The sequence below is a fragment of the Rhodamnia argentea genome, chromosome 11 (assembly GCF_020921035.1).
Source record: "Rhodamnia argentea isolate NSW1041297 chromosome 11, ASM2092103v1, whole genome shotgun sequence".
Lineage (NCBI taxonomy): Eukaryota > Viridiplantae > Streptophyta > Magnoliopsida > Myrtales > Myrtaceae > Rhodamnia > Rhodamnia argentea.
The window spans coordinates 14,628,756-14,642,982 of record NC_063160.1 but is presented as its reverse complement, the minus strand read 5'-3'; the positions used below and the strand labels follow the sequence as shown (position 1 = coordinate 14,642,982).

The 14,227-nt window shown below is 42.0% G+C and overlaps 2 protein-coding genes across 3 annotated transcripts; both read left to right on the top strand.

The window, feature by feature from the left end:
• Positions 1 to 641: 641 nt before the first annotated feature.
• Positions 642 to 3,504, top strand: LOC115736305. The gene is made up of 5 exons (XM_030667935.2): positions 642 to 827; positions 1,627 to 1,747; positions 2,239 to 2,338; positions 2,501 to 2,587; positions 3,256 to 3,504. Exons 1-5 carry the CDS (start codon positions 761 to 763, stop codon positions 3,388 to 3,390), a joined length of 510 nt encoding a protein of 169 aa, XP_030523795.1. The 5' UTR covers positions 642 to 760; the 3' UTR covers positions 3,391 to 3,504.
• Positions 3,505 to 8,633: 5,129 nt separating this feature from the next.
• LOC115736299 (protein PIN-LIKES 7) lies at positions 8,634 to 13,968 on the top strand. 2 transcript variants are annotated; one of them, XM_030667926.2, is made up of 11 exons: positions 8,634 to 8,784; positions 10,882 to 11,225; positions 11,348 to 11,427; positions 11,705 to 11,829; positions 11,913 to 12,034; positions 12,308 to 12,523; positions 12,634 to 12,753; positions 12,845 to 12,945; positions 13,098 to 13,150; positions 13,255 to 13,440; positions 13,545 to 13,968. In XM_030667926.2, the coding sequence occupies exons 2-11, from the start codon at positions 11,091 to 11,093 to the stop codon at positions 13,667 to 13,669; spliced, it is 1,263 nt and encodes a 420-aa protein (XP_030523786.1). In that variant the 5' UTR covers positions 8,634 to 8,784; positions 10,882 to 11,090; the 3' UTR covers positions 13,670 to 13,968. The 2 variants fall into 2 exon arrangements, with proteins under 2 accessions (XP_030523786.1, XP_048128578.1); XM_048272621.1 differs by lacking the exon at positions 8,634 to 8,784 and adding an exon at positions 10,670 to 10,794.
• The last annotated feature ends 259 nt before the right edge of the window (positions 13,969 to 14,227 follow it).

Sequence of the window (14,227 nt, the reverse complement as noted above, 5' to 3'; positions counted from 1 at the left end):
GATTAATTATAGCACTTTTTTAAAATTCTTGAAAATGCAAGTGAGAAGGGAAGGAAAAAAAAAACTGACCCAAACCGTCAAACTACCCAAAATCATTTACTCATAACTTAGCCCGGCCCGGCCCTGCCCCAACCGAAAAATCCTAAAAATTTTGAGTCGGGTCGGGTAGGACTAGTTAGGGTATTTTTGACACCCTTACTAACTATTATATTGGATTTTCTAAGACCATTTTAGAATATCTTGATCAGTTAAGTAATTTTATTCAAACATGAATTGTTAAGTCTCCATTGACATTTTTATATTAAATGGAAAAAAAAATTAGGAATGGAAATTTTCGGGGTTGTAACAAATGCATTTCTATTCTTTTTCTATTCAAGGAATAGAATTTTTGTGCAGTTACCCAAATGCGTTCTTCTGTTCAGAAACTTGTTTAGATAATAGAATTAGAAAAAGAACATTTGAACTCAGAAATTACTCCAAAAACAGAAATGTTACCGTTGGCACCGGTAGAGGTTTCTATGCCAATGCCACAAATACAATCTGAAGGGATGGGCGGTGGGCTTTGGCGAAGCCCAGCCCACATTGCCAAGTTGATTTTCTCCTCTCTTTCCTGCTTTCGTTTTCCTCAGCGAAATCGAAGCAGTGGCAAGGATCTAGTCTCAGAATCAAGAACCGACGCGCGCTCGTGGCTTCAGTTGAGCTCGCTGCAGCGTCGTACCTCACTTCCTCGGGGTCGCCACGCTCCTCCCGTGTCGAAAAGATGAGCGCTCTTCCCAGTTCTTTCGTTTCGGGCTCGACCAAGAATCCACCCAGCAGCTTCGTTCCTGGTAAAGAAGGCATTTTGCGATCCATTTGTCACCTGTGAAGTGCTTGTTGTTGCCTCGGTTACGTGCTATTAAATTCGGTGAATTCAGCGTCCCGAGGCTTCGTCTCTCGGTGAAATTGCGTAATTGGAGCTGGATCTCGCTTTGCCTTGTCCAATTTTTATCCGGAGAAAGAGGGTTACGGCTATCAATAATTGTCTTTTTTTTTTTCTCTCTCTCTTTTTGTTGGGTGATTTTGTTGTTCGGAGTGTGAGTGAGGAATGAAGAGGAAAGGTCTTGCTTTTACGACAGATGAGAAAAGCATCACATTTTACTTTTATCGAGATCTAATGTTGTAGTGATTGGCGTATGTGCTGATAAGTCGTATCTTTCAGTCAAATCATGTGTGTTGATGAGCCTTTCGTGGGATTTATTGCATCTGGTGATAGCTTAAGTCTGTCATGCTTACGAATGGATCATTAGGAAACCTATCTGGGGTGATTGTAGAGAGCGACAATATTCGCCTCGAATAGCATTTGAGACAGTTTTTCCATAAATGTTGCTGACCTGATGAAGCTAACGTGGAAGGGCTTGTATTTTCGTTTTAATACAGTCAGCTTAAACCTGTCATGTTTACTTCATTGGGCATCTGCTTTCTTGGATTGGGTAAGTTAATTCATTGTGAAACTTATGCCATCGTGGGAAACTATACTGCCACACTTCGTGAAAACTTCAGACGTTCTCTTTAAGTTTTCGTATCAATTGATTAGAAGCTGCTATGAAATATTTACTCATGGGTGGGGCTATGCGGTGTCCTGTGTAGGTTTAAAGCCGGTGGACCACTGCCCTATGAAGTTGAGCTCTGGCACTGTTTCTGTTAATAGCAGAGTTCACGGAAAAGTAAAGCTTACAGTGCGTAGAAATCCATTTACTGTTCAAGCAATGTAAGTGTCTCAATCATCATCAACAGCATGATTGCTCTCTTTTACAGTTTCTTTCTTTAAATAGAATCGAACCACCACAATAATTTTTTGGTTGGAAGATGTATGTTGTGTGCATCCTATGATATATAATTAAACGACAGTTCAAGCCTGGCGCCTAAATGAAATTAATCTAGCACTAGACATCTCTCTCAACGCATCAAATTGCTAAGTATGGACAAATAGTGGCTTGACATCCATCCTTGTGTTTCTCCCAGTTCTTGAGCTTCTTCTGATTGCAGATGTGGGAATGGGGGTAATTTCTGTGGGATATCACCTAGTCTAATTGCAGGAAGGATAATGTTGGATGGTTGACCGATTGGAAAATGTCTTTCCCCTTTGGCTTTCTTCTGTAGTTAGTGACTAATTCTTGACAGAATGAGTTTGCAAACTGTAATACTCTCTTAACTGTAGTATAATCACTTGCCCTTTTTTGGGTTTCTGTTCAATTGTAGTGGGGATGATGGCAGACCAAGCAGTGCGGGTATATTTGTTGGTGGATTTGTGTTGGGTGGACTTATTGTTGGAGCATTAGGTTGTGTGTATGCACCACAGGTATCATTTGGAACACTAAGCTTTTTGCTTTGATAGTCACTTCATGCCTATTTTTGCCTCTCTCTCTCTCTGCGCGCTAGGTATGCGAGCTTGCCATTCATGGACACGCGCTTTTCAAATTGAAGAAGGCACTGAATTGTAAGTATGACTCGTATCTTGCAGATAAGTAAAGCCCTAGCAGGCGCTGATAGAAAGGATCTAATGAGGAGACTGCCAAAATTCATATATGATGAGGAGAAAGCTTTGGAGGTAGAAATCTGTCCCAGCACAACATCATGTTTGGATTTCCTTTGTGGTTGATTGTTGACTTCTATAAATAGGGTAGTATTCATGGTAGTTGACCTCTACAAATAGGGAATTCAGCTTGAATTTACTACTGGCTTTCACTCTTCCTTTTTTCTATGGTACAACCAATGAAAAGTGAAGGACACAAACTACAAGCTACAACTTAAGTGGCTACTTCAAAGTCCTAGCAAAAAAGCGCTTCGGTTTTCAATTTGCTCCAATATTTGCAACAGTTAAATTGGACAATCGAAGTTTGGTGGAAGTTGACCAAAAAAAAAGGTTTGGGTGGAGATTTAGAACTTTTGTGAGAAGGAATGGAAGAAAAAAAATTTAAACATTTCCGTATTTTCCATCTAAATTTTCTTCCCCCACTCTCCCAATCATAGCATTAATCTTTATACTCCCTCGTTGTTTGCTTTGTCAAAATGAGAAATAAGAATGCTCATCCTGATTCATTTTTCGTTCTTTTGGTTTCTGATGAGTGCTGAACCCACTTTTGTGCACAAACTTGACAACATACATGTCATAGGGGAGATTTCCCAAGGGTGAATCCTCTGGCCATAATATAAGTTGTTCTGTCGGCACTCTGCTTTATATGTTGCTTTTCTTTTTTGTTTCATGATTTGCGGCAGAGAACTCGCAAGATATTGGCCGAGAAGATTGAGCAGCTGAATTCCGCCATAGATGAAGTTTCTGCTCAGCTGCGAGCAGACGATCCTCCCAACGGAACTGCAGTAAGTTCCGATGAAATTGAAGCTTCCATATGATGCCACACCTGTTTGAAAGCTTTACATGAAGCAAATCCCAACACACATTCTACGTGATCCAATGTAAATTTCCTCTTGATGTGATTATTAACGTGGAAGATGAAAATCATATAGTGTAACCGAATGCAGAGAGCTCTCTTGGGCATGCAACTCTTTTTACCGTGTCTCATTATCGTCCGCAGTTCCCAGGTACTAGTTCGGTCCTCCGAAACTTGAATTATTTTGGGAGGTCATTAATCTTATCATCGCATGATTAGGCCGTGATCCTCCCGGACTACTGCATCACAGGTTTCAAGTTAGTGAGTACAACATGATTATCATCAGTCTTGCGTGGCCGAAGAAAGCCACCGGTCACATGATTAACATCAGTCTTGTCTGGCCGGAGAAGGGGGCCGGCCGGGTCTATACCTCCAATATGATAGAGGAAGCTGATCAATCTTTGTGGGTGGTCCACTTCCTGAATTTTTGGCAGTCGAGACCAAATTATCTTTTTAATTTCCATGATAACATCAAGGATGAAGACGGCTTGACGTTCAAAGAAAGAAAGGGTAGGAAGATGACCGAGAACTAAAATTTGCCAGATGCGATGAACAGCGTGTCCCAAGGTTTTAATACTTGCCTTGTGCGATATGTGATGGACCGCTGTTTCAAATCATGTCATTTTCAAACGTATTGAGAAGAAATGAGAATGAGAATGAGAGATGGAATCAATGAAATTAACTAGGTTTATACGCTTAGTTTTCTAGAAAATTTTGGAATTCACATTGAGGGTATGTTTCATAAAAAATCCAAGATTTGAAAGTATTTTTTTTTTAAATAATTGGTTATGTTGCTTAGAAAAATTGGCTAACGGAATATATTTTCATTATCAATGATAATTTATGCCTAACTATTTTCGTGGGTGATAAAAAAAAAAGAAGAAGAAGATACTTTACATTCAAAGCGATAAGTTTTCGAAAAATATTTTTTAGCTTTCGAGTTTTTCGTGAAACAAGCGGAGTCATCCTGGACTCTCCTTTAGTCATTTTGAAATTCGCTCGTGTTCCGAGCTTCGGCACCCCGCCTTCATGTCTGCCTCCAATTGATAGGTAGGCTGCTTGTGGGAAATTCTGAGAACCACCAGCGAAATGAATATCGTGTGAGGCGTGCGAGAACTGTCCTTAATGATAATTTATGGCGCGCTCCACTATATGGGCGAAGCGGGAACAACGAGAAATGTAAAATCATTAAGGAGAGTGAGAGAAGAGAGTGTTTCTTGCATTGAGTCCAGTACGTAGATCGACGAAGAACAAGCCGGAATTTATACTTACAGGAGAGATAAGCCTGACCGTAAGCTGGAAATATCAGGCAAGGGTTAGGATAATTAATGTGGAAAAGACTAGCAAAAATAAATAAGTAACGGCTACCTTAGGCGAAAATATTCGGTGGTTTGCCAGATAAGTTCTTGAGACAAATTAAAAAAAAAAAAATTGGTAAAAAGGAACCTTGGACCGGGCCAGAGCGGTACTAACTCATCGGAGCGGCCCCGACCAATCGGATCTGAACCTATACAAAAGGCTAGATTGGGACACGGGCCAAGACTCCCACGGGAATTTCGATCTTGATTTGCCGGAGCTCTCTCGCGAACCCGCTGGTTTGTAAAAATTACACGAATTTTCAGCCGGGCAAACGCGAGCAGCGTGGTCCCGAGATCAGTGGAAATTATCAGCAAGTCGAACAAGAATTGCATTGCAAGGGCCAACCTCGCAAATTGAATTACTAGTCAACAAATCTTGGCCAACCTCAATTGGCATGCTCAGGGTTATTTCCGGCACGTGCCAGCTGCAGACACCTTAGCAGATTTTGCCCCCAATTTGCCAATTATCGAATTAACGTCAGCGACAGCATGATGATGATGATGATGACGACGATGATGATGATGCATCATAACACTTTCGACACACCAAACCAATCGATGGTCCAGACAGACACGAAAGAACGAGGGGCCCTGCGAGTGTGACGAGGACAATTATGTGCTTTTTTGTCCAAACGATGGAACTGGTCCACTTCACCACACAAAAAGGAAAGAGCTCCATAGTTCATAGCCAATCCCACCACCCCTCACATTAATTTAGAATTTTTTATTTTTGGGCTAATTCTATAATAAATTAATATAAGTGAAGCAAAATAAGTAGCATTTTCCGACCTTTTTTTTTTGGGCAAATACTGTCTGATTTGTCTTCAATCATTTCCTCCTGTTGCAACTGCTTCCACCGACCAGAAGGAGTCAAGAATCGCCAGCGCCAGCCTTTTCCCGCCCCATGTCCAACCATGCAAGTGCAAAGATCAGCATCATCCCGGGCTTGTCTTCGGCTACTGCGTACCAAAGGCTAGGCTCGCCGGAGAAGCGGTTGTTTGGCCACGACGAGGAAGGAGATGAATGGCGAAGAAAAGAAAGAGAGAGAAAAAAAAACACATTTTTGGATGGAAATTCACTTGACCAACCGAAAGATTTGGCCTACTAGCGAGGTGAGGCTCTTGTTTAAGACTAATATGGCCACTTCAGGCCTTATTTGAAATAAAAGATTCACTTTTCAGAAAATGAGAGTACTTCAAGGCCTCATTTGAAATTTTCCCCAGCCAACTATAAGTTGAAAATGGAAATAATAGAAAAACTCATCGTACTTGTTAAAAGTATCGCAATCGCTTGCTTATGAGATTTGTATCGTCTTCATAAACATGTGGTCTAAAGTTTTTAGGTTAGATATTCTAACATGGTATCGAATCGGAAAGTCTTGAGTTCAAATCTTTTCATACCCTTCATTTATCTCCCTTATTATATATTTTCATGTCTATTTTCTGGTCGAAATCCAACCTACTCCAAAGGAAGAGTAATAATTTATGTCTATATCAAATCATGTTTTCATCTAATAGCTTAAACTCTTGGAACAGGTGGATGTGGTCCAAAAAAGCTCACGGTATTCGCGAGGAGACTCGCAAGGTTCTAGAGCATTATGGAAAAAATAATTCACAAAGGGCCAAAAAAAAAAAAAAACAGACTCGTGTTCCCTTCTTCTTCCGAAATAATTGGGCTATTTTGAATTAGTGGGCCCTTGAGCGAAATGGGCCAATTTGTCTGTTTGTGAATTATGATCCCTTATTAATTGAGAATCGACATACGTCAAGGTCATCACATGCATGATTGACATCCTCGCGGATCCACAACATGCCCTAATTGCAATGGCACGACTCGTGCTAAACTAAAAGAGGAGAGACGAGTCTCGATTCTCCTCGTTCACATATCGGTTGCCAACGTGGCGATTTCGACATAAATTTAAAAAAAAAAACAATATGTTGCCGTGACAACTTCAATCTGCTTTTAATTTCTATTCCCATCTTTGTAGCTTGTGTTGGACCGACATAATTTACACATTACACGTTGTTGTTGTTGTTGTTGTTGTTGTTGGGATGACGACAAAACAGAATTCTCATCGACCTCCGGAGCGAGAATAAGCGTGCCGACATCGTATTCTCTCTAATTCACGTAGCGGAGATTTATCAAAGTCGAGATGCAAGTCAATCGCCGTCTCGCGGCATAAATAACTAATTGCTAAGGGATTAGCGAGTTATTATAGAAAGTCGATAGCATGGAATTTACTATAGTATTAGACAAAGTTATGTGGGCAAGGAAGGAAAAATTCGACATGTGCTAGCTCAAGGCCACGTAATAAGATTGTTATTTATCTCTATAGGTTCGGATTTGGACAACCACGTGTAATTACAAATTGGGAAACTCAAATAATAAATTTTAGGACTGGAATTTAGACTAAACTTAGTCGAGCTTATATGGCACAAATCCAAAGATTAGGTTTAGTTCTGTTTTTTTAGGGGCCAAAAATTAATGGATCGGATTAGGTCTCCAACTATTCAATTGCCATGTCTGACGGGACCGAGATAAAGCCGCCACGAGTTTGCAACTCAGAAATTGGCTGTACGTCGTACATTACCTAAGGAGATTGTCCAATTATGAACATAAAACTATTTTACCGATATACGTTTCAATTTTGTCGATTTAATTTTAAGCTTTTGCACATAATGCCAATGGTCATCCTGTCCAATTTTGGCTAGAAATCGCTAACATGGCGGTATGTCACGTAGGACAGTCGGCGATGACTAGACCGTTACTCTAGCAATCTTCGGCGAAAATCGATCGGAAGGACCGCACCGGAATTCTGCACGTAGCTATGGGATTAAATTAGCGAAATTAAAAAATTCAGGACTGAATTGGCATTCATAAATTAGGTTTAGGGCTGATTGGATAATTAGCTAATTATCTTAATGATAATCATGAGAGAAATGTTGCATCCGTTGTCGTTTGCTAATGAAATTGTGGTTGAAGATCCCCTGAGGGAATCGAATCTCTTGAACTATTGATGTTTCATATGTTTGTTTGTCGCGATCGAATAAGCCAATGTACCAAGGCTACGTTTTGATTTCACCAAAAATGAATAATTCGGAAAAAAATTATTTTTGTTAAAAATGATCGCTTGTATCACTCGAAATAATTTGTCAATGAAAGATATTTTCCTTATCAACAACAATCTGTGTCTACATGTTTTTGCGTGGACATAAAAATATTTTTCGCTTATTCATTTTTGCAAGCGATCGTTTTTATGAAAATATTTTCCAAATCGTTCATTTTCAACGAAACGAATAAAGTCGTGAAACACACGGACTTGATGGTATGAGAGCCTTATTCCATAATCCGAGCAGAATGGGCCACATGGAATCACATCGTCCACGGCATGGACTATACTTTGGGTGTCTAATCCCATTCGCTTCCCGTTCTCTCTTTCTTTTTCTTTTTTTTTTCGATTTCACCAATTTCGGGTCCTTTCGTCATTCTAATCCCTTTTTGGATGATCAAACGTTTTCCTCATCACAAAGCTTAAGCATTCGGAACAGGCGCGACTACATAAAAAACACGACGGGTCAGCATCCCTAATTGCGATTTTAGAACTCTCGTGCCGACACGGGGTTTGTCCAAATCCATGATTAACGAGCGTGTCGTCTTCTCGGGGAGGCGGAATCCAAGCCCACTCCTTCCCTCTTCGCTCGAGAGTTGAGTTTGGTTTCGTTCTCTTCGATCTCATGAGCAATTATTCGAGTGCGGACAAGGACTAGTTGCCTTTTATAGTATACGCAGAAAAAATTGGTAATTGGGAAACGATAACATGCATGGGGGAAAAAAGGGTGTCCTTATAAAGACGAGCACCGTTCGCTCCACAGCGAATCGCCGAGTCTCGTGGACGCTTCTCGTCTCCATCTCTCGTTTCCTAGCTGGAGTCCCCATCCGTCTCGCCCCTGTTCTTGTTCGCCGACGATCTTGGAAGCCCAATTCAAATTCGATTCCAGGTTCGTCCTCCTCTCTCTCTCTCTCTATGTATATATTCCATGTTCGTGTTTCTTCCAATTGGTGTGTTTCTTGTGCTCTTTCGTTTCTCCGCTCGGAACCTACCGGGGAGCCATTTGCATATGTCTTGCTTAGGTGCGGAAGACCGGACCGAGGGGGGGACGGCTCGGCAACTGGCACGGCCCGGGCCATCGCCACCGCTTCCTCGTTTTCTGAGTCGTCTTCATTTTCGAGTTTCAAAGACATCCATTCGTTCGTTCTCCGTCTCCAATACGATTACGACGCCGACGAGGATGCGAGTCCAGCTCTAGGGCCCCTTCCTGTCTCGTTCTGGTCCTCCAATAAAGAACGCAAGACAATAATTTTGAAAAACTGTTCTTGCCTCATATTCAATTATTAGATCTGCCTCTTTCTGTCAGCCGTCGTGATCCCGACTCCGGAGCTACCATGCAATCTTGTCGTTTCCGTCGTTAAAGATCGTTGTCGTCGGCCACTTGCTATGATTATTCTTATCAATTTATTAACTGTAGCTTTTCGATTTGGCGGTCGCCGTCGTGTGCATCCGTGACTCTCTGGGATTCCGTAGAAGGTCGTCTTACGTAAGAATCGTTTTGTTGGGTCGCTTTCGACTTTGGTTGTGCGGTCGATGCGCACGCCCGAGACAAGTTGGAGTTCGTCGTCAACTGGTCCGGTTCTGAGAGCAGTACGCGAAGGTTCGAATCGATTAAGGCCAATCCTACAACATGATCATTCGTGTTCCCGACCCCGCAATCTGTAAACCATCGTTTCATTATGGTACGACCAATGGCGGAGCGGGATCGAGACAGTTAAGGAGGCGAGAGAAAAGTTCGATGGGATAATTTTCGTAGCCCGTCGAAATTTTGAGCACCATCTAGCGGCCCCCACGACCAACCCGCCTCGAGATTTTATCGTTCTGCTACCCGCTATCACCCTCGATGGAGAGAGCGTTCTTGAACCGTCAAATCGTGTTAATCTCGAGATTCGATGCTAGACCGATCGCTCATTTAAATGAAAATAAATGGGTTTTTTGGTATAGCTACGGACCCGCCATCTAAGTTTGTTCGTGCACATTTTTGTTAGCAAAATTCCATGCCCTGATTTTGCATCACATCGTTCGTATTCCAAGCCTCTTTAGTATAGTCATCCTCCGATGGGTCCCACGTGTGACTAGATTCAAAGCTGGCATTACATGAGATGGCGGCGCATCGGGTCCGCTAATGACTTTAATAATTCACATAACGCACAAGAATAAGACCACCACGCTCTTTGTTATCATACGATACGAACACTCCATGCCAAATTCGGAATAATTAGCGATGTAAACATGGCGATGACCATCCATGAAACCGATGGTTCGATGAACCTAATCCAAGGGTTTCGAAAGTGGTGATATAGCTTTGATATGATGGCTGATGGGCATGTTGTCGGATCGAAAGTTAATTGGGTTTCGAAAGTTAGGACGGTAAACTGTTATTTGATAAGACTTTATCCGAGTAAGTTTGGTAATTTGGTATCTCCTGTTTCATCTCTTCCGAGCTGGATTAGGGCGCAAGTCGTCCTCTGATGTCGACGATTCAAAAAACTCGGGAGAGGACAGATTATGTAGTGGATCGGGGTTAATCGGATGCGAATTGAACGATGTGATTTAAGAGAAAGAGCAACTTGATGATATTGGATGGTCCATTGTGTCACATTCATATGCTTTGAGTTTTTCCTCTCTTTTTTTTTTTTAATTTTATTTTCGTTGCGCAAAAATTTATCTGAAAGCAAAAGCAGATGGATCTGAATTTGAAATGCCAAGAGCAAATCCGTATGTGAGTAGCACTAGAAACTCTAGGGTTGTCTTCTGTACATGTGACAACAGTACTCGAACATCAGACAAAACAGGGGGTACCTTCATGGTTCCTTCCTCCCAAAGTTATGACCGTTGGATGTAACTCTTGCTCCACACAATCGTCTTCTTTCTTTGGGCTATGTCATTCCTTAATGTGGTCTGGGAATTCACTGTTTGGTGATGTGTTTGAATCTTGTCTCAGGGGATAATCCCTCATCTCTCTCCTTTGTTGCTCTTTCCCCAGGATTTTCCTTCTGTTTTATTAGAGACTGGCTTAGTAGCTACGCGAACGAACAAGAGGCTCAAGCTCATATACTGGAGGGCCAGGACTAGGATTTTGCTGCATTAAGCAAGCAAGCCTAGAGCCAAAACACAAAGCTAAAAGGACAGGCGTACTTGTGGGTACATCTTTGCCTTGAGAAGAAGAAGAAGAAGAAGAAGAAGAAGAAGAAGATGGGTTTTTGGACACTGTTTGAGGTGGCATCAATGCCAATGGTGCAAGTTCTGCTGATCAGTGTGTTGGGAGCTTTCATGGCAACTGAATATTGCAGTCTTCTCACTGCAGATGCAAGGAAGTCCTTGAACAAGGTAAAGTATGTTTCAAAGTATTAAAAGAAGTGTTGTTTTGCCTCTTGAAAGTGGGGAAATTTGAACACTTGAGCTTCTATGGGATGCATACCTCAGTGAAGAGAGAACTTTATCTGATGCAGATGGTGTTCATGGTGTTCACTCCATCTCTGATGTTTGCCAGTCTGGCGAGGACCGTCACTTTCCAAGACATTATCTCTTGGTAGGGAAAATTTTTTCAGCTATTTGCTTCCTTCTGGTGGTATTTGATGTCTGCATTCGCTTTAGGTGGAAAGATATAATTATACAGCAGTCAGCAGACGATATGAACTTTCATGTTTTTCTAAGTTGCACTGCTGAAAGACTTGCCGTGCTCCGCCATAGTTAGTTTGAGTCTGTTATGCTTGAAAAGTTTATGGTTTTTAGCTCCTTTGCTCAGAGCATTATGAACTCTGTTTCTTCACCTGAGATAACTGACGGCTTTGACCTTGGATATGAAGGTGGTTCATGCCAGTGAACATTGCCATCACCTTCTTGTTCGGAGGGATGCTTGGATGGGTAGTCGTGAAATTGCTCAAGCCCAAGCCATATCTAGAGGGCCTGGTGATTGCTACATGTGCATCAGGTAATTGATTTTCCCGAACTCATCTTTGTGAATAGAAATGTGAGCTCTGAAGTCTGATAACAGTTTTGTCTGCCACCTGAAAGGAAACCTGGGAAATCTTCTGCTGATAATTGTGCCGGCAATCTGTAATGAAGACAACAGTCCCTTCGGGGATAAGAGTGCCTGCATCTCCGTCGGACTCTCCTATGCGTCGTTCTCCATGGCGGTAATGAAGCCTCACATGTCCCATTACCCGATATGTGATTAAGTTTGAAACAACTCATGAAATGCAAAGGAAAAGAGTTAAAAAGTATCACCTTGTAAATTTCCTCCAAATTTGACATTTGGTTCTATGAAGCCATCGACGATCTGTTTCCCAAACTCTGTTTCAAGATCAGCAGGATAGTATGGCTGTTTTATTGGGTGCATAAAATATGGCATGCCCTCTGTTTCTTGTTCTCTGAATCCAGCACTGATCTATGTTTCTGATTCCACGCAGCTTGGAGGTTTCTTCATTTGGACTTACACTTACCAATTGATACGATCTTCATCGGTGAAATACAAAGAGCTTCAACCAGCGGACGATTTCGCAAAGCAGCCCAATAAGGACTTCGACTCTAATGGGAGCACACACCTGCTCATAGGAGAAGATCGAGAGCCAGTAGCAATAAGTGTGCAGTCCACAAAATCTGTTGAAGATGTGGAAGACCAAGCTGTAAGTCTTCCTCTCATGAACCTAAAACCATAGTATCGAATATCATGAAGCCTATTCAACGCTAACCTTTCACGAGATGATGAATCGCCCATTCAAACGCCACATTGCAGGACATATCTCAAGAATCAAGCAGCGAGTCCAACAAAGAATCAGTGACCCTCTGGGGTAAATTGGTAGGAGTTCTTCACTCGATCTTGGAGGAGTTGCTTGCGCCTCCAACCCTCGGTGCTGTGAGTATCTCTGTACATTTTAATTGGTCAGATACGATTCATCTTTCCAGTAAAAGTGAGCAATGCACTAATCTGTTGCATATGCTCTCAGATATTGGGATTCATCTTCGGGGCTGTTCCGTGGCTGAGGAAGCTCATTATAGGCAACAGCGCCCCGCTCCGAGTGATCCAAGATTCCATCAAATTACTGGGGTAAGTGGCATCTCTTTTTTGCATACACCACCATTGATTTGAAGTAACCAGGACTGGATGACTCCAATAAATAGTAGGGAAGGTCAAGTTATGACTCAAATTTGAACTCTTCCTTGTGTTTTCGAGTTTCCTAATGGCTGTCAATCATGCAGTGATGGAACTATACCTTGCATTACCCTCATACTTGGAGGCAACCTCACTCAAGGTAAGAAAGAGCTTTCAAAACTGTCAAATGCCATTTGAAGAGCCAATCAAAAGACAATAAAAAAAATCGTCTGCACTTACATTGCTTGGATCCCGTTCATACAGGCCTGCGCTCTTCGAGAATCAGACCCTCGGTCATCCTTGGCGTAATATCTGTTCGGTACATGATACTCCCAGCGATCGGCATCTGGGTCGTCAAAGCAGCTGACCATCTCGGCTTCCTTCCGCCAGACCCTCTCTACCATTATGTGCTAATGATCCAATTCACGCTGCCGCCAGCCATGAATATCGGTAAGCCATGTTCTTCACTGCAGCCCCATAGTCTCATAGAACTGATACATTTCTCACTTAGAAGATGATTAAAAGGTTGAAATAAATGTGGAATGGCAATGCAGGGACTATGACTCAGCTGTTTAATGTGGGTCAAGAGGAGTGTTCAGTTCTCTTCCTGTGGACGTACTTGGTTGCTGCACTAGCGCTCACTTTCTGGTCGACCGTGTACATGTGGATCTTGTCCTGAGAATTCTTCAGCTCAAGCAGGGCCGACCCAATCGGCGTAGTGGATTGTTTGGGCAGGCATTAATGCGTCGCCGGGTCAATAGAGTCAATCATTTTATTTATGGCGTAGGCTTTGTTCCAATTATTGCTTGTAATCAGTAGCTAAATTCGTCATCGTTTGCTCCTCACTGTAAACTCGGGAGAACACAGGTCTTGGCTGAAGCCATTCATAGTATGGTTATTTTCTGCCACGTTCTTTGTTGTGGGAAGGTACTTGTAGGTGTTCCCTTTGGCCATGCCAATTATGCAAATTCTTCGTGACGATGTTTGCAATTTCCCGAGCCAGAAAGTTAAAAAAGTTGTATAGAGATTCAGATGCTGCAAGGGCCAATCTTAAACAACATGAACTCCGTTTTATATGTATAATCTCCCTCCACCTTACAGTTTAGACTTTCGGGTCAGACATTCTAACATATATCAAGACCAAGTTATCCGTAGCTTACAGTATTAGTTTAAGTTTTCAATTTGGCATTTAAACAGAGGAAATAGAAGTTTTTTTGGTTATTTCCACATGAGCATC